The 23,526-nt window shown below is 41.7% G+C and overlaps 1 protein-coding gene across 13 annotated transcripts in view; it reads right to left on the bottom strand.

Moving 5' to 3' along the window:
• The window catches only part of FGGY (FGGY carbohydrate kinase domain containing), a 399,534-nt gene that overhangs the window by 100,785 nt on the left and 275,223 nt on the right, over positions 1-23,526 (bottom strand). For all 13 annotated transcript variants that reach the window (XM_037043133.1, XM_037043139.1, XM_037043138.1 and 10 more), the window contains 2 exons: positions 16,221-16,282; positions 2,422-2,569 (listed from right to left, as the gene is read on the bottom strand). In XM_037043133.1, coding sequence (XP_036899028.1) covers positions 2,422-2,569; positions 16,221-16,282 — 210 coding nt within the window. The remainder of the gene's footprint in view (positions 1-2,421; positions 2,570-16,220; positions 16,283-23,526) is intronic.

The raw sequence follows: 23,526 nt of genomic DNA on the forward strand, positions 1-23,526 counted from the left end.
TAACATCGGTATTAAATACTTATCATATAAATAATACGAATTGATTATTCAAAATATGAAATTGTTCATATGTATATTTTTCTAAAGATATGAGTGATATCTTTATTATTTCTGCACTATCAGTTGTTAATAAGCACATATTAAACTCTTAGTGTGTGCCCAGGGAAATGTCTTAGGAGTCAAAAGAAGAAATCATATATGGTTCTTGCCTTACAGGGATTATCTCGACAATTCTAGTTGCTGTGCATACATTTTATCAAGCACTTCCCTTCCCTCCCTCAAAACACCCTCTATGAATGTAGGAATTACTGGACCTTATTACTAGTGCCCGGCACATAGTAGGTACCAAATAAATATTTAGTCAGTAAGTGCTAGAGACGGTAGACAGTGTAGGCTGTGACAGAAGAATAACATGATGCTGGATGGGTTTCGAGGTGATTGTTTGATGTCATCCAAAATTGGATTAAGGGACAGATTGGGGGGACATTGTGGGGGAAACTTTTTAGCCCAGAATTTCCTCCTTGCTGTCTTATCTGAGTCACATTCTGTGTTGTCATGTGTACTCATGGAGGGACAGCTATGCAAATGGAAGCCTAACATGAGAGCAGTTATGAAAGAAAAAGCATCTCTAAGAAATATCAAGTGATATATGAAGTATATTTATAAAATAAAATCTTTTTTAAAAAGTAAGCATATTAGGGGTTTTCTATATTTTGGGGCATATTTCCCCAGAAATCTCCTTTGGTAAGTCAGTCCTTTCTCTGATGAGGCAGGCATTCTTCAAAATACTCCACAGACTCCTTGGGAATTACATTCTGCATTTGGGCTACCTTTATTAGAATATCCTTGTGATGCTAATTCTAAAGTCTTTGGGTGTCAAGCTTGGTTTTAAGAAACAGACAGAAGCCACTGGGAGCCAGGGCACCTGCCACGCTGGCTGTTGAAACTGGGTAGACAGAGGCTGGTGAAGGACCTCAAGAGGAGGACTCCAGACTCAGGATCATTTTCCTCTACAACTCTGCTTTGTTTCAGGATCCTTTTATGAACTGGGCATGCCTCTCCCTTCTTCAGCATTTTAACTGTCTAAAACATGTGGCTCCAGATATTCGTCTTTAATTAAGACACTCATTTTTGTACCCATGCAAAATGTGTTTTCCCCCAGCCTCTGTCTGCACCTAGAGCAGAGCGTCAGTTATCCGAAAGCACAGCTTTCGCACTGTGGCCTGTGTCCCCTCGGCCCGCTCCCGGCATCCCTCTCTGTCTCCCACAGGCCGGAAGAGGAGGCCAACTCATTATTCGTTTTGTGGACACACTTCACAGACTCCAGATAGACACGACTCTTGACATGTCCAATTTTCTTTTTACCTTGACTCCCTCTTACTACAAGAAACTGATTATATCAACAAGGTAATGAAAATAAAGATCAGGTATTCTTGTTGGCATCATAAAACTATTTGGAACAATCTCAGTGAAATTAATTACAAACCACAGAGTTCTGATTCTTGAAGTTCTTCAAGCCAGCGGGCCAGGAAGCCCATAACCCATGCATTGCTCACAGCCTTCACTCTGAACCCCCACCTTAATTTACCTGATATTCTGCTTCTCGACTTTTGGACATCCTTCTGGATTCTGAGTCCATGACTCATTTTATTATTTGTGGCCTCTTGAAACTGAAGGCTCACTCTACTTCCCTAGCCTTCACACGCTTCATCCACCCTCAAACATGGTTTTCGGGGACTGTTCTACTCTCAGCCACCTAGTCTCACTTGACCACCAAGATCTCACACTTTAGCTTAGGTGGTTATGAGCTCTCCCATCAAGGTCATCCTGGCCCGTCCAGGAAGGCTCAGAATCTCTGCAATGGAAGAGAACCTAAAGGTCACTAGGAGCTGAATTTATTCACCAACCTAAGTTACTAATTGTATTTTACTTTTGCCACAGCTCCATCTGAAATCCTAATAATATCAGCATGGACTCTGAACAGCCCTGACCTACAGAGCTTGGGTGCATGTGTGGCTGTGACAAGCAAGACCATGGGTGGTAATACTTACCCTTTCCCAGCAGCCTGGGGATGGGGACGGAAAACCTAACTCTTCATGTCTAATATAAATACAAAACTCACACAGGCAGGGGCTCACAACTTCCAGCCACTCCACGGGACAAAGAAGCAGCAATAGCTAAATGTAAGGAATGCTGCTTTTAACACTCTGAAGGTTGGCGCAGAAACAATGAGAACTTTCGGCAGGTCATCGGGGGAGTGGCAAGAGTCTTCCCAACAGCAACGCATCTTCGAGAAGCCAGAGGGCTGTTGGTCTGTTTTGCTTTTGTTTCCTCTTTTCCTTTCCCTTCACTTTGCCTCTTCCCAACTTTGTAGCCCTTTGGCCTGCCTTCACCTTGGTGCAAGAACTGGCTGTCACTTACCATGCCCTTCAGTGTCAAATCTGCTAAGGGAGACCGGTTGCCATGGAAATCTGGCCAAACATGTAAATCAACAGTGAGGAAACCCACAGGCTGAGCCTTCTTAATCAGGTCCAGGTGACTGTTCAAATATGCATATATGCTCTGGCATCTGGAAGAGAAGTAGATTTTGTTTTTAGAAGGGGGGTAGGGTCGGGGAGCAAATTGTTCTGCAGAAAGAAACCATTTGTACTCTCACATCAGATCCAGAGAGTATAAGCAGGGTCCCAAAAGCTTTAGCAAAGGAACTACCCAAAACCCGTGGAAACTAGCATACCATACTCTGAAATCATTGTCCTATCACCAAGAATAGGTGGCATGTGTTAGAGAAAAGCACAAAGGTTTGGAATCAGAAGACTGAACCAGCTTTTCCCAGAGTAAATGTGAAACCACGAGAAAGTTATTCAAACTTTCTGAGCCACTTTCTTTGCATCTTTAAAACCAGATACACACTCTCTGTCCAACTTACCTCATAGGGTTATTGTAAAGATCAAAAGAGATTATGTATGTGAACAAGCAGTATTTTGTAAACTGTACAATACTGTACATATGCAAAGGATTTTTAAAAATCAGTGTGGCTAATTGTAATAATGATGATGAGATGACGAATGGAGACAAATACACTTTCCCAGACTCAGGACAGGAATTTGCTGAGGGAAGTAATAGGACGGAGTAAACGCATTAGGATCAGGAATTAGGAGACTTGATTTCTCACCTTAACCCATCAAATGACATTGGGTTAGTTCCTTCTCCTCTTTAAGCCTCAGTTTCTTCACATGTGCAATGAGATAGTCAGACTACCTCTCTCAGTCTCTCCATGCTTAAGTGAGAAGGGGTGGAGATGATGGGCTTGGGAGTCAAGGCAGTCCTGGGTTCAGATCTTGTTCCATCTGTCCCAGCTAGGTGCCAGGGCCAGGGACTTGGCCTCGCTGAACTTCTAATTTCCCACACATTACAATGGTATAACAATACCTACTTCACGGGGTGAAATTTCACTGCATGTCACAAAGATTCAAGTTGGTACCTTCCCCTGTTAAAAAGGTACTTTTAAAAAAAGGTGCTGAACCAACAATTCTAGGAAAAAAAGTGAGTCTATCAGAGATGGGCATCCATGTCACTTCCCACTGGTGTTCTTGGAAGGATAGCTTCAACAGTGGAAAATATGGCTTGAATAATGGTAGGAATCATTGACGCTCAGAAATAATGCCCAGGGAACAAGTGTCCAAGGGAGGTTGGTATCTAAGAGACCTAGACAATAGTTATTATTCACATTTTAAAAATGTTTTAGGAGGACAGCTCAGAGACTTTGCATTCCAGTTTTGTGACACTGTGTTCCCAAGGATCCCATGAAGTTCCTGGATGTCATCTGGATTAGAAACAAGTAGAGCAGTAGTTTCCAGACCCTTTTATTAAATAGCAAACTTAACTGGAACTCCAATATAGAAAAGATAGAAGAGTAAAACTGCTCTATGTAAGTGCATAAGTGAGTATGAGTGTGAGAATGTGTGTGTTTGTGATGTACACTGAGTGGGGGCACAGGTGGCCTAATCTACCAGGCAATCTTTTTGCTTCTTGCTGTGATACCTCATTCCCACTTGTAAAAATCTGCCTTAGATCATATTAGGAGGACAGTGATGTGGTTGGAAAAAGATCGCCAACCACCTTGTCATCAACGGCAGCTCCCAGAGGGTGCACCTGGTCATCTGTTACCGCCCTGCAGGGAAAGAACTGCTCACACCCTTTACGGAGGGGACGTGCAAAGACACGTGACTAAGTCCACACTTTGACCCTTCTCTGTATGCTTCTGTGATTTCTGTATTCCAGATCTGACAAAGCCCTGCCATTCAAACTCTGTTCTGGTGTGATGCTGTGATAGTGTTAGGAAAGAAAGAATCCATGGAAGATGGGGCCTGGGCCATCTATCTGGATAGAACATAATCACAGCCTGGTTTTCTGTTTCCCAGCTCTGCCTGCTCCTGGTCCCACAGGAACCACACTGACAACAAAAGCCACGAGAACACTCTTTTCAGCCAGAGGTCAAGAGCCTGCACTAATTCTAGCAACGATCCTCTTCAGAACAGCATCGCTGCACTTCGAATAAAGGGATTTTTTTGAAGATGTACACGTCTACAAATGTTTTCATTTGCCTCTCAAGGTATCTAAGAGCAGGGCATTTGGTTTCAGACATCTGGGTCAATAAGAATCTATAGGCCTAATTACTATTGATTCGTCATTGTCTCATTTACTGCGGGTCTTTGCAAACAGTGAGATTCATTTAGCCTCTACATATATGGTCACTCATGAACTAATGAGGTCCCTGGGGGACCAGGCATATGCTTACCCCTTTGACTCCTAACCTCCTCACAGCTGTATGTTTATTCGGTGAATGCAACCATTCTCCTGCACATTTTTTCAATTATACCTTACCACGTGTGCTATCTGAGTATATCATTCAAAATGAAATGCACTTGGAAAACATTAAAATAACGAATGCACATCATTATTCATATAATTTTAACCTTGCATGATGCCTTTTTTGGGGTTCTGACTTTGATTCATTTTGTATGTTTTATCAATTCCTTCTCAAATGGCTGTCTGCCCTTGTCCAGCTCAGGAATCACATACTAACTGTTCCAAGAGGATCAGTCTCCCTTCCTTTCATGAATTCCAGGCTCATATGTCCCGTCTCAGAGGGAGAATTCTTGCTGTCCTTGTCCCACTGCGTACGATGATGAAAATACAGTTTAGACCATCACAAAGTGGGTTTACCACGCACCAGTTGGGTGACCAGGTACATTAAACCTTCCCAAACCTACTTCACTTTTTTTGCAATCAGAGCTAATACTTTAACCTTACAGACTCCTGCGAATATTAGAGTCCTAAGCACTAAAAATGATAGATGATTGATAAACAGTCCCCTCTTTTTCTCCATCACAAGAAATTAACTTCCAGCTTTAAAAAAAATCCAAGAGTCAGGGAAGATTTTCTTCAGACATTACTGCTTACAATGTTAGATACAGAGAGCATCCCTGGAAGCTCTACACGCCTCTCCTTTCACAAAAATCATCTGATTCTGTGGATTCATAGGCTGCTCAGAAGTCCGGTGATCATACTTTCAAACCCCCCCAAAATCAGAATACATGTTCTAATAAGAGATATTGTGCCCTTTCCAGGAGTAAGAGAACCTCTTGGAAAAGAAGCTTCCACACGGTCTCTCTCCAGGCCCTCCCATCTTGACCACTGCAACATGTACTCCGCCTGCCCCGTTCTACTGAAACTGGTCCTGCCACGAGGAACCACGCCATCTTTGTCGCTCACTCTGAGGGACTACTTTCTACCTTTATTTTACTTGAATTCTCTCCCACATTTTGCACCACTTGACCACTTCTTACTCATTTGTTCTCTTTCCCTTGTTCCCAGGACACTGTATTATTTTGGCTTTCCCACCTCTTTTCCCATTGGCTCTCTTCCATTGCTTGACCTTACATATGTGAAGTGTCCAAGAGATCTGTCCTTGTTGCCCTTCTTGCTCTGTATATACCCATGGGTGATCCCTTCTCTCCCATGGTTCCAGTGACCACCTAGGGCAGAGGACTCCCAAATATATGCCCTTATTTCCTGCTCATTTCTCTTTCATGAGTTCCAGGTCAAATATCTAACCACTCGTCACATGCTTCCTCTGAGTGTCCAAAGGGACCTCAACAAAAACATAGTATGACACACACTATCTTTTCTGGCACACGTGCTTTTCCGCCTGTGTCCCTCAGGCTGTTCAGAGCCAATCTCATGGAAGCCACTGCTCAAGAAACCATTGGGGGGCAGAGTCCAGTGGGCATCATTTCTGACTGCTTTCTCTCTCCCTTAGCTGCCCATCTTAATTTCTCACCAGGACCTGTCAATTTATTATCTTAAATATCTCTCTACCCAGCATTTCTCCAACTCATCTGCTTCTACTTTGTTCAGGCCATCTTCCAAGGCCCGAGGAGAGCTTTGGCCTCCTAACTTATATCCCCTCTTTAAATTTTGCCCTTCCAACTAGGTTTTCTGCACTCCTTTCTGGACAATTCTTCTAAAATCAAGGAAGACACAAATAAATGGAAACATATACTGTGTTCATGGATTGGAAGAATTAACATCATCAATATGTTCATACTACCCAAAGCAATTTACAGATTCAATGCAATACCTATTAAAGTACCAATAGCATATTTCACAGACATAGAAAAAACACTTCAAAAATTTATGTGGAACCATGAAAGACTCCGAATAGCAGCTGCAATTTTGAGAAAGAAGAACAAAGTAGGAGGGATCACAATACCTGATATCAAACTGTATTACAAGGCCACTGTAATCAAAACAGCCTGGTACTGGCATAAAAACAGGCACATAGACCAAAGGAATAGAATAAAGAGCCCAGAAATAAACCCAACTCTCTACAGTCAATTAATATTCAACAAAGGGGGCAATAATATAAAATGGAGTAAAGATAGCCTCTTCAACAAATGGTGTTGGGAGAACTGGACAGCTACATGGAAAAAAATGAAACTCGAGCACCAACTTATATCATACACCAAAAGTAATTCAAGGTAGATAAAAGAGTTCAATATAAGCCGGGAAACCATTAAAGCCCTAGAGGAGAGCATTGGCAGGAAAATCTCAGATATTCCACACAGCAAGATTTTTACTGATACGTCCCCTAGAGCAAGGGACATAAAGGAAAGAATAAACAAATGGGATCTCATCAAAATTAAAAGCCTCGTCAAAATTAAATTCTTCCAAATTAAATATGGCTAAGAAAAATAGTATCAAGATAAAAAGAGAAGCAACAGCTTGGGAAAACATATTTGCCAATGATACCTCAGACAAAGGTTTAATCTCCAAAATATAGAAAGAACTCATTCGACTCCAATCGAAGACAAGCAACCCAATTAAAAAATGGGCAAAGGACTTGAACAGACATTTCTCTAAGGAAGACATACAGAAGATCCAGAGACACATGAAAAGATGCTCCATATTGCTAGCTATCAGAGAGATGCAAATTAAAACCACAATGAGATACCACTTTACACCAGTCAGAATGGCTACCATAAACAAAGAAACAAACAACAAGTGCTGGAGAGGTTGTGGGGAAAAGGGGACCCTAGTTCACTGTTGGTGGGATTGCAGACTGGTACAACCACTATGGAAAACAGTATGGAATTTTCTAAGAAAACTAAAAATGAATGTGCCTTTTGACCCAGCAATTCCACTATTAGAAGTATATCCTAAAGACCAGGAAACACCAATCCAAAAGAACCTATGCACCCTGATGTTCATAGCAGCACAATTTGTGATAGCCAGGAGTTGGAAGCAACCTAGATGCCCATCAGTAAATGACTGGATCAAAAAGCTATGGTACATTTACACAATGGAACTCTATGCTGCAGAAAGGAAGAAGGAACTACTACCCTTTGCAACATCATGGATGGAACTGGAAAGCATTATGCTGAGCAAAATAAGCCAGGCGGTGAAAGACAAATACCATATGATATCATCATTAACAGGAATGTAAACAACAAAACAAACAAGTAAGCAAAATATGACCAATGACACTCAAATACGGAACAGGCTGACAGGGTCCAGAGGGGAGAGGGGAGAGAATCATAGGGGGAAAGGGGATGGACTCACATGAATAAGTATAAAGGACACATGGACAATAACTAAGGTGGGGGGCGGAAATGGGAGGGAGGTAGGGAGCACTGGTGGGGGGTAGGGCTGGGAATATAAGACAGAAAACTGTACTTGAACAAGAATTAAATAAAATAAAAAAATAAAAATGCAACTTTAATTGTGATACCTACCTCTATCTAAACCCCTTGAAGGCTCCTCCCCACTGTCCTAGAAATGAAGCACAAACTCCCTTGCCTGGCATAAGATGGTCTTCATTGTCTAGCTCTCCCTACACTGTACTGTGTTACACACACGTCTTCCATTCCGCCTCCCTCCTCACCCCTGCATGCACCAGGGGCTGGAGATGTACTAACCGACTTTTAATTTTCATAGTATGCCTCTGAATGTCTGCCTATGCTTCTCCCTCTTGCCCGGGATTCTCTTCTTTGCCTTTTTTACCTGCCTCTGTCAACCATCATCGCAGACTCATGCTGATACGATCTTTTAGATGCCATTCCTGGACCCGCATTCCTTCCACTGCCGACATGGAAGCCTACACTGAACTCAACCACCTCAGCTCCCTCCCTCCCTCTCCAATCCCAGCCTTACAAGAGGAAAGGAGGAGGGGTCCCGACATATTCAAGCATCCCTCAGAAGTTCTGTGTTACTGCCCTCATCACATATGTTGGGAGTTTGAGAGTTGAATCTGTGCTCTCTGATTTTGTGCAGAATGAAGCAATTTTCTGCAGGAATGCTGATCACGATATTTCCCTGCTCAGGGTTCTGTGATAGCTAACACTGTCCATCGGACAAAATCAGTTTCTTACCTTGGCTAATATGGCCCTGGCTGATCTAGACCCTGCCCTCATCTCCACCCTCACCTTGCCCACTATGGTCTGGTGTCTACTCTCGAGTCCTTAGCCTTCTCTCTTTTTTTCCACCCTCACCCGAGGATATGTTTATTGATATGACAGAGAAAGAGAAAGAGAGAGAGAAGAGAGACAGAGAGACAGATGCATGTGAGAGAGAAACATTGACTGGTTGCCTCCCATAAGGGCCCTGACCAGGGATCAAATCCACAGCCTAGGATTTGATGTGCCCTGGCTGGGAACCAAACTGGAAACCTTATTATTATTATTTTTAATGATACTCCAACCAACTGAGCCACTCAGCCAGGGCTCAGCCTTCTCTTCAAGGCTTTCATATAAGTTGATCTCTTGGCCTGGAATAGTCTCCCCTTCTGCTCTTCACATGGTTAGTTCCTTTTTATGCCTCAGATCTTAACTGCCCCTGCATCACCCAGGGCTTCCATGACCAACCTACCTAAATGTGGTTCCCTGATACTCTAGCACTGCACTCTGTTAGTTTCTTTCCCATCATGTGTGGTCACTGTAGATTTACCTTCTTGTTCGTTTACTTGTGAAGTGCCTATGGCCTCCTCTGGACCTCAGGCTACACAAAGGCAGAGCATCGCTGGTATACTCAGGATTTAGGAAGAACTTGGTGCATAATACCACTCAAGAATATATATCAAATGGATAGATGGTACTTCCTCCATTGTATGATATTGCCTCTTTATCTGAATTCATCTTCAGAATCTGAATTCTTTCTAGAGAAGAACCACATCTTATTCATCCTACCAAATGGCCAAGACACAGTTATTGAAATGTAATATGAATAAACATAGATTCAAAATAGAATGTCATAACAAGAACTTCTGGGTGTTGATACCTCTATACTTTACTGCAGCACTGGGCTTCCGAAGGGTAGACCTCTGGAGCCAAATGGACACAATACCCCAGGCACACTGCTGTACAGCACAGAAGGGGCCAGAAGGAGCAAACACGTTGTGACACCCTCTCCATACACCAGGCACTGTGCTGGGCTACAGGTAACCTGTAGAGAACTAGAAAATGGAGAATTTGTTTCCTAAGTCAGCACAGCCCTCCGTCTTCCTGAGAGGAGCCCAATGCCTTAAGCACTTCCTCAGCCTTGCATGCAAAACAGAAGCCAAAGAAAGGCACTGTTCCATTTAGCTTATTTTTAGTTGAGAAACATTTCTCATGTAAGAGCCATCAAGTATTTACTGATTGTCCTGGCACATCCTAGGGGATAAAAGGTGTTCACATCTTCACCCTGGTTCTATAAATATCCCACTTCAGGGGTCCTGAACAAATATTGGGATGGCCAAAAAGTCTGTTACTTTTTTTTTCTGTACGATGGCTTTAATAGTGCTTGTCTTTAACTTCATTTGAAACTATTTTGTTAGATGATATTATGACAACTGTCATATCAGTGTGCATTTAAAGTAAAACTTATCAAAATTGGCGAATTTTTGTACAGGTATTTTAATGCTGAAGATGGAAGAAGATAACCAACATTTTCAGAAAATTAGACTTTATTATTTCAAGAACGGTAAAAATACAACTGAAATGAAGAAAAAGATCTGTGTGCTGTACGGAGAAGGTGCAGTGACTGATGGTGATGGAACGTGCCAAAAGTGGTTTGCGAAGTTTCCCGGTACCATTGATGTTTTGGCCAAATAATTCCTTGCTTGGGCCTGTCTGGTGCACTGGGAGATGTTTAGCAGCACCTCAGCCTCTACCCACCAGGAGCCAATAGCAGGAGACAGCTGACACACTCAAACTATCCAAATCAATAAAGTTATTGGTGAAAATGAAAAATGTGTCTTTTATTTTATGAAAAAAACTAAACTGACTTTTTGGCCAGCCCAGTAGTTGCTGCAGACTGGAGGGACTGAGGTTGCAGAAGCCATAAAGTGCAGGGGAAAATCTGAGAACACAGAGCAGAATAGACAGTGAGAACATTCGTTATGAGTGGAGTTCGTGAGTTCCCTATAATACTCATTTCCTCAGCTAGAGTTAAATGAGATACTATACACACTAAGTACAGTGCCAGGAACAATGCAAATTCTTAATAAATGTCGTGTCCTTTCCTTGCTCCAGGGGATTTATGCAGCATTTAATGACAAGACTTAGATGTACTGGAGATTTAGCATATAGGAGACCAGCACATTTTAAGAAATTGATTCTCACAGGAATTCTTAGAATCACAGAAACAAAAGATGTCTGAGGACTAAATCAGATCAAGTAAAACTGATTATCCTCAAGGGAGTAACTGGAAAATCCAGAGAAAGTGGGAAAAAAGAAAGGTTAAAAGAATGTGAATTAGGAGAACTCCATGCTGACTACAGTCTTAAGGGATCTGAAACCAAAAGAATCACAATGAGAAATGACTACTGATTGCAGTGACCTCAGCAAAAGTACCTCAGAACAGGCTGGGCTTCTCTGTTTACATGCCTCCCCTCCAGCAGGCTGGCAGTGCACCGAGATTCTGGGGCCGAGTCCTCCACTCTGTCTCTCCCTCCCACCGAAGGTTTCATTTTCTCTCCACAGAGAGACAAATCACTCCTTTTAAAAGGTAAACCTAGTCATGTCTTTCCCCTGCTCCAACACCAAAAACTCAAATAAAATCCAGTGTCCTTCCAATCATCTATGGTGACGCATGTGGTTTGGCCTTTGGCTTACTTTCTGCCCTCACCTGTTTCCCGCTCTCTCCCAACTTCGGTCCAGCTACAGTGGCCTTCCCAGTGTCCTGGAGCTGCTCAAGGCCTTGGCCTTTCTGTTCCTTCGGACTGCAGACTCTGCCCTCTACACCCATGGTTTGGTTCCACTCTCTAGTCACGGTTGTCAAGTTTCACCTCATCAAGGATGGCTTCCCCACCTAAACTAGTTCCCATCCACCACCCAACACCTCTCATTCTATGTCTCCTTACGCATTTCTATTTTTCTTTGAAATGCTTATCAATTCCTGGTGTTCAGATGTATACTCACTCTCTTCCTCTATATACACACACACACATATGTGTGTGTGTCCCTGTGTGTGTGTGTAATTTCTGCTAAAGGGGGACAGTTTAGTAAGCCAGGACAAGTGGGATAAGGAAACAGACAGTTAAATGGCCAAGCAGTTCTAACATCCATCTAACAAACCATAAAATTCTATCTTCCATAGCCAATGACACTAAAAGTAAAAGAGTAAATGGTTTACACTTCTCCTCAACCAGAGTAAATCACTTAAATCACCCCACTCCAAGAGATCAAGAGCAGGAATCCGGTTAGTGCCATTTGTGCCAACCACACCCCAAATGTCTAAGGTTTAGGGAATAAATTTCATTTTAGTATATTAACATAAAGCTGATGAATATTCTATTGAGACAGTCCCCTAAGACCTCCCCTAAACTCCTAGCCTTTAAAACCCTCAAGATGGAGGACCCAGGCGGCGCTCTCCCTCCCAGAAGCACCCTCCGCCTTCCCTCTCCTCTCCCCAGCGCCCTCTCTCTGGGACACGCCTGCGCCTTTGCCTTCCCTTCCTCTGCTTCCCCACGGGAATGTTGCCTTTGCCTCTCTCTCTCTCTCATAAGCTCCAAGGGCCCTCTTTTTGCTTCTGTAACTTGTTTCCCAGCCTGCACAACCCACCTGACTCACCTCTACTACCTCTGTGACTTCCCAAATAAACTTTCTCTTATCATTTGAGATCCTGTCTCTGAATTCTTTCTTTGCCAAACTGAAGAACCGAGGTCCAACTTCACCAGGAACAACTGGTGCCATTTCACTGCCCACATCACCGGTAACAAAATAGGGAGTTTTTTTGTGCTTTGTTCACTTTTGTGCTGTAAATTCCCTTAAGATTCTCATCAGACAGACAGAAGAATGGATTCTAACCTGGGCTCTGCTGCTAGCCGGAACCCAGTCCTTACGGATTACGCCAACACCTTCCCACCAAACCCTGCCATCACCAGAGCCTCATTTCTGAGACATTGGTGGTTAAGGTTCTCTAAGAGAATTAAAACAATAATTAATTTAGAGAAAAAGAGCTGAAGTTATGATCAGTATAAGGCAATCTCTGGCTAAGTGGTGAAATATCTGAGAAACTTTCATTCCCAGTTACATGCACAGGCACATTTAGCTGGTGTTTACTTAATTTATAAGCTCACAAGACATTTCTCTTCAGGGATGTCTCGTCTAAGAGGATTATGGTAAATCAAGAGTATGAACTACTAAATCTGTTTATCAACACTTGTTTCTACAGTTTCAAATAGGATTTGCTGATGCGGAGCTCTAAGACAGAGGTGGCCTACATTACAGTTTTCAGAGAGCCTGAAATCACACCCAAAGAGGAACATGGTTCCTGATGCCATGGGTGTCCTTTCCAAGTATCCTGCTTCACTTCAACAGTCATAGCTATGCCTATTTCCTTCTAAGACCTGAAGGACAATGGGGTCCTGTAGTCTTGGAATATTCATAGATTTGATAAGATACCGATGAACTCTCCTTTGCAAAGCAATGGAAAAAAAACTAGAGAGAACCAACATTTATTAAATACATATTCAATAGATGAGCTAGAGAAAAAAAATTGAGAACCCTAAAATCACAGAAAGAAATAAAGCTAAGAGTGTAGATGGGATCACCTCAGAAAAGAAGGCGAAGAGAGAAGAGGGGCAGGAACCTAGCTGTGATGAACTTTGATGTTATGGTGAGAAATAGACCATGAACTTGAAAAGCAGATTAAGGAGTCAGAGACACAGAAGAAAAACCGGGAGAGGTTGGCATTCCAGAAAGAAAGTCAAGAAAAGAGAGTGTTACAAAGGAGAACAAGAAGTGATTACTGGTGCCACATACTGCTAAGAACTCTAAGGGACTGGATGACACCCCAGGAACTTTTCAGAGGTCACTGAGGGCCTTAACAACAAATATTTCAGGGATCGGTGGTGACAGAATTCAAACTGCAGTGGGCAAGGGGGAGGACAAAGTGAGGAACCAGTGACAGAGAGTGTGGGCAATGCTTTGGTGAAACTTAGCTCCAAAGGGGAGAAACACACCGAGGTATTTGGAAAGGGGTAGGAAATCAATTAGCAAGCAGAAAGATTTGGGGTTTAAATCCAGCTCTGACTCCAAAACTGAATTGCACCAATGGCTGTTACGGTACTGTGTCTCTGTGTCTACATGCTCAGCCATAAATCCTTCTTTCTTATTTTTAGTCAAAACTAGTCCCATGAGGTTCATCTATAGAAGGACATTCTGAGAATTTTGAATCTTTCCTTGCAATGTATAACTATGCCTTAGGTTTTGTTGAGTTTTAAACTCTTCAGAGACTGGCATTTCCAGGATTTACTTTCATCCTTATAACATGTGTGAAATGAATTAAGCAGGGCAGTATTGTGATTTGATGGGTGAAGAAACTGAGTCACCAAGACATTTATGCAGAACTGATATGAGAACTGCAGGTCTCTAATTTCTAGTCCAGTGTTCTTGCTACTCTACTATCCTTTCCATCTGCTGCTTAACCCTAGGACAACCATGGCCAATATTTCCTCTTCTTATATAACCATTAGTAATAGTAACAGAAGTAGTAGTCGTTGTTATTGTCACAGTACAGTTCACAAAGCCTTGCCAAACACATTATCTCACTAAACTCAAAGCAAACTCTCAGTCACCCAAGGTCAGTTCTCTCATAACCACTCCTCCACGTTCTGCGGCGGACACTGAGTTTCACACCACAATGTGTGCGGGAGCTGGGCATGAACCTGGATCTCTGTGCTCCAGGTCCAGCCCTCTCGTCTTTGCATTAGCAGTTTGTAAATGCTGGGGCCCTTCAAGAACCCGATGAGAGAGAGCTATGGCCCCTCTTCACAGAGATGTATGCACGACCGTAGCACCAAGGTCTGGTGCCAGGTACTGACATTGCTACCAGGGGATCTCTGCTTCCAGCAGCTCAGCAGAGAGAGCTAGGGTATGAAGTATGCACGCTCACACATGCATTTACACGTCTGTGCTTGTTTTATTTGTATCCAGAAATACAGACGTAAATAAACATATAAATATATCTCTGGATATAAATATTATATATATAATCACAAGTGGATTACATATTAAAGATATATCTAGATATATATATATATATTTCTGGATATAAATATTATATATATATAATCACAAGTTGATTATAATACCTCTGATTTCCACCTAGGACCCTTAGTATTCATTCTAACCTTCCTTTTTCCTTATTTGTGAGAAACCTGTTCCTCATTACCCACAATATATTTATTTATTTACTCAATGTAGTATACACATAAAGGATTTTCAGAATACCTAAAATGTACATCTATGAACAACAAATTTGGTATTTGCAGTATAATATTTATATACAGTTATTTTATATGTAGCTATATAGCCTACTGTCAAAATATCCTTTACCAAAGTTACCAAAAATATCCTTTCCTTTACTAAAACCCCTTTAATGTGATTATAGTATTCACTGCTAATACAAGAGGCTCATTATTTTACTGTTTATGTTTCATTTTACCCATGTCCAAGATGTACATATATACTAGTATCTACCTATCAGTCAATCAATCACCTATCTCTATTTTCCACCTATTTATTTTCCGGGGCACATGAAGCATCGCTGCAGGTCTAATAGTTACAGTGGAATAAAAAGGTGTGCTCAGGAAAGTGTCGTTTCCTCCTGCCCCCACCCCCTCGGCATTCCATTTCCACCCACTGTAGTCAACCACTCTGTTTCTGGTTTGACTTTCCTGTATTTTGCACAAATGAGTAAACACACATAGGTTTCTTATACCACCTTCTTTCTACATGAAAGGGAGCACACTGCCAACACTCCTTTGCATTCCACTTTCTTCACTTAATGATAGATCCTGGAAGTCACTCCATATCAGCTAGTGTCCTGGGCTTCACAGATGAAGAGACAGTCTTGAAGGGGTCGAATAACTTGCTCAAGGTTACACACCTAGTAAGGAGCAAAGCTGGAGCTGACTCCAATATCCATGTTCCTTCTGCTACATCAGTTTCTCATCCACAGTCCCTGTCATATTTGGGGAGGACCTCTAGATTTTTTTTAAATTCTCTTAGATCATTTTAAAAATTAGAACTTGTACGGTCTAGATCATCTGGCCTTGGAACCAAATCCCACCAGCTGTTCTCATTCCCCGCAGGATCTGAAAACCACACGTCAGCCTACAGTAAGCGCCCTCCACACAGTGAGGTGTGGAAGGTGGGAACAGGAAAGTGGGTTACCGAGCTGTGGCCTTGGCTTGCAGTTCAGGGAAGGCAGCATGGCCCTGCACCACGTGGTCTATCTGAAAAACAAAAGGGATGGGTTAGTCGTATCATCTTCCCGGTCTACATTTAAACCAGAAAAGATATATTAAAATGTCTGCACCTTTCAACTCTTTGTCCATAGAGGATCTAAGAATGTTAAAATGCTAACTCAGTGAGAGTGTTCCAGCTCTTACAGAAAGCTAGCTTTGCTTAACCTACTGTTGGCCTCTTGGATTTACAGAACAAAGAAGTTTAAAGAGGAGAGTAGCAGGAAATGAAACTCTCAAGGCTAACCTGGCATAGGAGCCGCAAGGAGTGCCAGGTCCAAGAATGAGGTGTGGGGACAGACGGGGTGAGAAGAGAGGACAGGTGACTCGAGGTAAATGGCGGAGACCCGGGTGTAAAAGCACTAACTCTGGCTCACACCATTTCCCCTCCCGATCCAGGCTGCGACCCCAGGACATCGTCAGACCTGGAATTCTCACTGCATCTCATGAATGGGGAAGTTGAGTGAAAGGGACTATGAGGAGGAAGTTTCCGTTTAAAAAGGGCAGGGGTGGAAGGAGAGAGTTGTCCCAGAATTGTCGAGAACCACTCCTGATTGAAAAGTTCTATCACACGGGAAATCGGGACATGGCTCTCCAAGGACAAAAGTGTCTGAGCTCTGTGGACAGCTATCTTCTTCTTACTTGAAATCTCACGTCTTGAATTTTATCCCTTAATCCACTTGGCGACATTAAACACAATAATGTGTAACATGCATCAGGAAGAGAAATGCTTCCCCATGCTGCTACTCTGCTTGCCAGAACACACCCAACACTGTGTTTGGGTTCCTGAACTTAATCTGCGTGTTTTCTCAGTGTTTACATGAGTCTCTAGGACTCCAAAATATCTATTCTGACAGATTTATTTTCATTCAAACTATGAACCAACTGGCTATTTTGGCCTCTTGGACATAGTCTTTCTGAGCATGTTTCTTGGGAGCCAGGGCTATGTAAGGAGGGAGAAAGTCTGTTCTGAAGCCACACTGGCTGGGTTTGAGGCCTGCCTCTGATACTAACTAGCTGTGTGACTTCGTGCAAGTCGCTTAGCTTCTCTGGGCCTCAGTTACCTCCTTTCCCCTTCCTCAGGCTCCTTTAAAAACAGGATTGCTGGAATTTAGAGTGTCTACCATAATGCCAACAACAGTATAAATACTATTACCTAAAATTTATTGACTTTTTTGCCATGCATTAATATCAAACTAAACATTTTTACATACATTATCTCATTTATTCTTACAATACCCCTATGGAAAAGACACTACTGTTTACTACAGAAACAAGAAAACTCAGAGTAAAAGACAAAGTCACAGGATCACAGGTGAGTAAGTGACAGATCTTTTTGCTTTTAACCAAGGTCTCTCTGTATCTAAAGTCCTTGTTTTTAACTACCATGCCGCATTGTGTATTAAACTTCCAGGTATAATATAATTTGTTGAATTCTATTTGTACGGTTCTGCAGAATGTTTCAAAATTAAAGGATGGCAATTGTTCATTACAATTAAAAAAATGCAGATTTTGAATGCTTATTTCCTACATTTCAGCTGTGGGTTACCGTGACCAGGCATATTCGAGATCTTAAAGAGTTTGCATCAGGAAGGCATGACTTGTTTTGAAGATAATTTCAATGGGAAGTACTTGAAGAGGTCAGAGAAGGGAGATGTAAATGAGCTCCCGGGAGGAAGCACGGAACCTCGCTGTGTGGTGCATACATAAACACAGTTAGTCAGTTCATTCAATACTCGCTGAATGCTAACGCTTCAGGCACTGGGCCTAGCCTCCTACTGCATGTGCATGTAAATGCAACCCATACAACCTATAGTAGCATAAAGGAAAAGGTTAATAAGTTGGCAATTCTACTACAGTTGGGGGAGGTACAGCTTCAGCTGGGAGGCCAAGAACAGGCAGTTTGGAGGAGGAAAGCGTTGAAGGCGAGGCATGCCTGAAAGGAGATGGAGATGAGTGAAGATACGAAGATGGAGAAACACATGTGGTGACAGACAACAAGGACACAAGTCAAGCCCTGTGTCTGGAATAATATATATGCTCAGTAAACTTTCGTTGACCAAATGTGGGATGCGTGAACCACAGGGAGGCACGCCACAGGCTTGCACAGCACCATGTACTTTAGGCAGCACTTACCACACATTACATTTGTGTCTATTTGTGTGAGGCATAATTCGGTCACAGTTTGTTTAATTAGAGAATAAAGAACGTGTTGGAAATAGTGAATGAACGAGGAGCTTAGAGACAGACAGTAGGTCTTAAAAGTCAGGGAAGCGTGGCACTGTTTATAGTTTTATTGAATTAAAGGCCTTAGGAAATTTTGATTGGGGAGGCAAAATGTTAAGAAAAAGTTAAGGAAAATGTCTGCTGGGGTACATAGGACAGGGAGGGGAACAGGTAGAGAGAGCAGGAAATGGAGACACGCCAGAGGCTGACACTGGGAACACAAGGCACAAATACTCCCTGTCCTCGCTCTGTTGTGGTTGGTATTTGTCAAGTTCTTGGCAATCCTTAGTCGATACATCAGTCTGATACCCTACACTCTGAGCAATTTGAAATCAAGAGCCTCATTATTTCCCAGCCCTCTGGTACCTATATCAGTGTCTGATCTTTTGTATAAATGAATGGGCTACATTTGAAGAAAGTGAACAAATTTAGTGATTAACCAGTTGCAGAACAGAAGAAAATCTGAGTCAAGGATGACTTTGAACTTTTGAGTCTCAGAAAAGGTAATGTGGTCATATTAATCATGTCTTCTTACTTTTTCTAGTTCTGATGCTCTGATATCTGGGGTCTTATTAACCCTGGAGTGACTGCTTCTTCCAAGGGTAGTCAATTTCTAGAGAAAGTAAAGGACTCAACTCCCCTGGGAGTGTGTCTTTTCTGCACACTTACTAACCCAGAGTCTGCCTCCCCATCACCTCCTCCGTGGACCACTATTTCCTGCTCTAACCAACCCAGGCCCAGGTACAAGAGCAACTCTGCTGCTTCCATGTGGTGCAGCATGGTGTGGCCCACTCCCTGCCCTTGAGAACTGTGACAAACTGTCCTTTGAAGATACTATCAGGAGAGTAGCAACATCTCCTGATATGCTGACCTCATCATGCCTGAATAATAACGAAATCTACATTTCAAAACAGTGGATTAGTAGAAAGAACACACACACTTTGGAAACAGACAGGCTTAGGTTCAAATTCAAGGTCTATATTTATATTCTGTGCTATGGAGGAAAAGTTACTTGACCACTCAGAGCCTCATCTCCTGTAACTAAAACAGGGATAATAAAATCTGCTTTTCAGGAAAGGTTGTGATGAGTGTCTGGTATATTTCAGTTTGTAACATTTCCTGTTCAAAAGAAGGGGGAATCACCAGAAGAGTAAAAACAGTTAGGAGAACAGTATCTCAAATGGTCAGCTGCATATTTTCATTTTTCATTACATCTGCTGTGAAGGCCCATCCTGACTAGCAAAGAACAAGCCAGTTTGTCAAATAACTGAGCACTCATTTCGAAAGCCTGGGGCTCTCATGTTTGGTTCTCTAATGCATTTAGCACAGTATAGAAGAACATAGTATCCCATTAGTGGTTACTTGTTTTCCAAATGAAATAACCAGTTTAACCACAATGACCGTATTTGCCAAGTGGTTGCCTTAGAAATATATAGACAGAGCTAGTCTAACTGTGACCATTTTCTTGCTGCCTCCATCTTCTCAGCTTTCAGCTCTGAGAGCAGGCCGTTGTAGGACTGGGCAGAAGAGCTGACACACTACGTGGGCAGGTAGGAAGCTTGAGCTGGAGAGAGTCAGACCTTCTTCACGACGGCTTTCCTGTCTAGGTCAAGAGAGAAAGGCCGCCTTACAGTATATAGCTGGGGTTGAATTTTTGGCCTTTCCTCATAAACCTGACATCTGCCTTTGGAACATGGGAGACATAGAAATGCAATACAGTATAACACACTGATCAAACATGGGTAGTATGAGGTGGCATCTGGCCCACAGATGTATTTTATTTGGGAAATATAATGTTTTGAAAAAAATGAGCCAGTATTTTAAAATTTGGAGATTTCACTTAAAATCCAGATTTGGGGTTCTTTTGAAGCTACCAGGCCACCCATACTCCCCTCGGGCAAGAGTCAGCTGGAGCCGCGTGGTGAGTGATCCCCACAGACAGGCCTGCACCCTTCAGTTCGCAGGAGGCACGGCTACTCCCTACCGCTTCCTGACAACAGACGCCAAGCTTCATCAATTTCTCGTCGTGACTGCAGTAATGTTTCACTGGTAGTAGAGATCTAGGAGTGGCATTCCAAGAGGGATCATGGAATTCGAGCCCTAGAGTATTATGAGTTAAAAGAAAAACTCTGTGGAAGTAAAAAAAATTTAATTTGCCTGGTCTGTCTATTCATTTGTGCTGTCTGACTGCTTTAGGTATTTGAGGTTTGACTCTTGCAGAGAAAGCACAAACAAGAAATCCTCAGACCTCAGTTCAGTTCTGACTCAGGGCTTGATTGCGGACAAGAACACGTCTAATTATTTCTCTCACACATTTAACAAATTATTGTGACAAACAACTGTTTGCAAAATTGCACAGAGAACTACATTACCTGTTGGCAAGGAAAATATATAACAAAGGCAAACTTCGAGTTTAAGAATTTTAGGTTCTATGAACATTTTGCTAAGACAAAACGATATTTCTGCACGATGGGCTTTTCTGCATGGAGATCAGTTTTCTGCATTAGTCTTGAGGATGGACTTTATCTTGCTCGCAGATAAAGAAATCATTAGGCTCAGATGGATATCCATCGCTGGTCAGAGCTGCTGCGTTTTCCACTTGCGTGTACCTGTAACGTCACTTCTTTCATCTACGCTACTCTAACTCTTCGCTTCACGAGTCTCTTTATCTTGAAGTGAAACATTTTGCCTTTTTCCCAGCCTTAAAATTCTCATGAAAATCTAAGGAAAGAAGAAAGGCCAACCTAGACAACTTCTTTTATGCTGCTGGAAAGAACTGCGGGCTTCAACCCCTAATGTTTCCTAAGAATAACAAACATTCCTGGAAGAAAATATTTTAAAAAGCTTTACTACTTCAATGTCAGTTTTACCTAGAAAAACTGCACTTAGAGGTGGATAAATTTTTTATTTAATGCAGAATTAGTTTCGTTGGTTTTAGTCACCACCACAGTTGGTCACTGTAGGCAATTCTTACAGTTTCATTAGTTCACTTATTCTTGAAACTAATGTGATACATGGCTGCCTTGTGCGAAGCATCAATCTAATAGTCAGGATACAAAGATAAATAAAAGGAATTGCCTATGAGCGGAAGATGGGCATGATAATGCCCAAATATAACCTAGAATGATAAGGTTCTTTACAGAGTTAAAAAAATGAATTAATTGAATACCTACTTCACTGCAATTAAGACAGATGTGAACTCTGTCCAGGTGAAGATTATGTTTTCCTGGACAACAGAGACACTCAATAAGTACAATAATTAGAGTGATTAGTGATTTGAAGAACTGATTTAAGGAGAGGGTTCAGGAAAAATGTAGGGGTTAAATTTCAAGTAAAACATAAAAAAAGGCACCAACAATTTTAAGTAAACAGAGTAACAAACACAAAGATTCTGCAGTAGGGACAGGCATCATCTGTCTTAGGAAATGTCAGGAGTCCAGTGAGACTAGTCTGGAGTAAGTCTACAGGAAAGTCGTGTAAAATGTGGGGAAGGAAGCGGAAGAATTAAGCAGGCTGTGGCAAACGCTTCAGATTTTATTCTAAATACAATGGAAGACACAAAAGCCTCAGGGGAGTAATGTAATCCCATTTACGTTAAAAGAAATCATTCAGGGGTTCCACTTCTTATATGGGCTGCATAGTTCATATCATACCAATTTTCCCCAAGGAGAACAATGATAAATACTGATCAAATATATGGAATAATTCCCTGAAAACACTAGAAAGTGACAAAACCAGGGAAAAGCTGGGAAGAAGTATCTGTGTGTAAAGAAGACCACACCACCGCACCCGAGTCCCGATCTCACAGATTGTTGCCTGAGGGTGTGCCCCAACCAGGTATCAGGAGCACTGCTGGTAGTGCAGACACACACAGTCTTCCAGCTAAGAAATGAGAGGTCAGGTTCAAGGCAACTGTAACAGCCAGAAAGTATGGGGTAGAAGTGGGGAAGGAAGACAGCCATATACAGGGAGCTCAGCATTATGCATGTGAATGCTACCCTAACCCCTGGAGGCTCCGGGAACTACAATCTGGGTAAGGCTAAAAGAACTCAAGAGAGATGTCAGTACGCGCCATCACGGTAGAGACAAAATCTGGAGTTTGCATTGAGCCAAATAAATGACCTAGTAAAACAAAAAATCAATACTTTTCAGAGAAAACAGTAAGAATTCAGTGTCTTTGAATACATCAAAGCACAATGTTCAAAATATCCCATATTACTAGACATAGAGAATTAGAAAAATTAACCTATACTTAAGAGAAAGCCATTTAATGAACAATGGCCCTGAAATGACACAGATATAAGAATTTGAACACAAAAATTTTAAAGGTGGTAACTGAACACTACTTAGGGATGTAAAGGATAATATTCTCATAATTAATACACAGATACAAAAGAGCAAAAAATATTAAAAATGAAAATTGTAGTAGTGATAAATATAGTATCTGAAATAAATATTTAGTGAATAGGCCTAGCAACTGATTGGAAACAGTACAAAAAAAAGTTAATGAACTTGAAAATACACCTAAGAGATAGTATCTAATTGGTGTGTGTGTGGTGGGGGGAACTCTCAGGGCCCTGTCAGAATAATAGCCAAAATTCTCAAATATGTATACTTGGAGTTACAGTAAGAAGAATGAGAATAAGATATTTAAATAAGTAAATGCTAAAAATTTCCCAAACTTGCTGAAAGACAGCAATTTACAAACTTAAATCTGGAGAAAGAAGGATACATCCAAAGGACACCACACCTGAGCACCCACTAAAAAAACAACAAAAAAAGATTCACAGAAAATCTTCAAAATAGCCAGGGAAAAATAATACACTATACATGCACAGTGGAAGAATAATGCAAATGACAGTTGACTTCTCATAAGAAACAATGGTGCTTAAGGAAAAAAGTCAGTTAAGAATTCTATGCTGCACAAAAATAGCTTTCAAGATAGAAGGTGAAATAAATTCATTAATTATAAAAATGAAGAGAATTTTTTGTCATTAGATCTGCAAGAA

Source organism: Sturnira hondurensis, unplaced genomic scaffold (assembly GCF_014824575.4).
Source record: "Sturnira hondurensis isolate 20B ecotype Veracruz unplaced genomic scaffold, ASM1482457v3 Scaffold0004068, whole genome shotgun sequence".
In the NCBI taxonomy this organism is placed as follows: Eukaryota; Metazoa; Chordata; class Mammalia; order Chiroptera; family Phyllostomidae; genus Sturnira; species Sturnira hondurensis.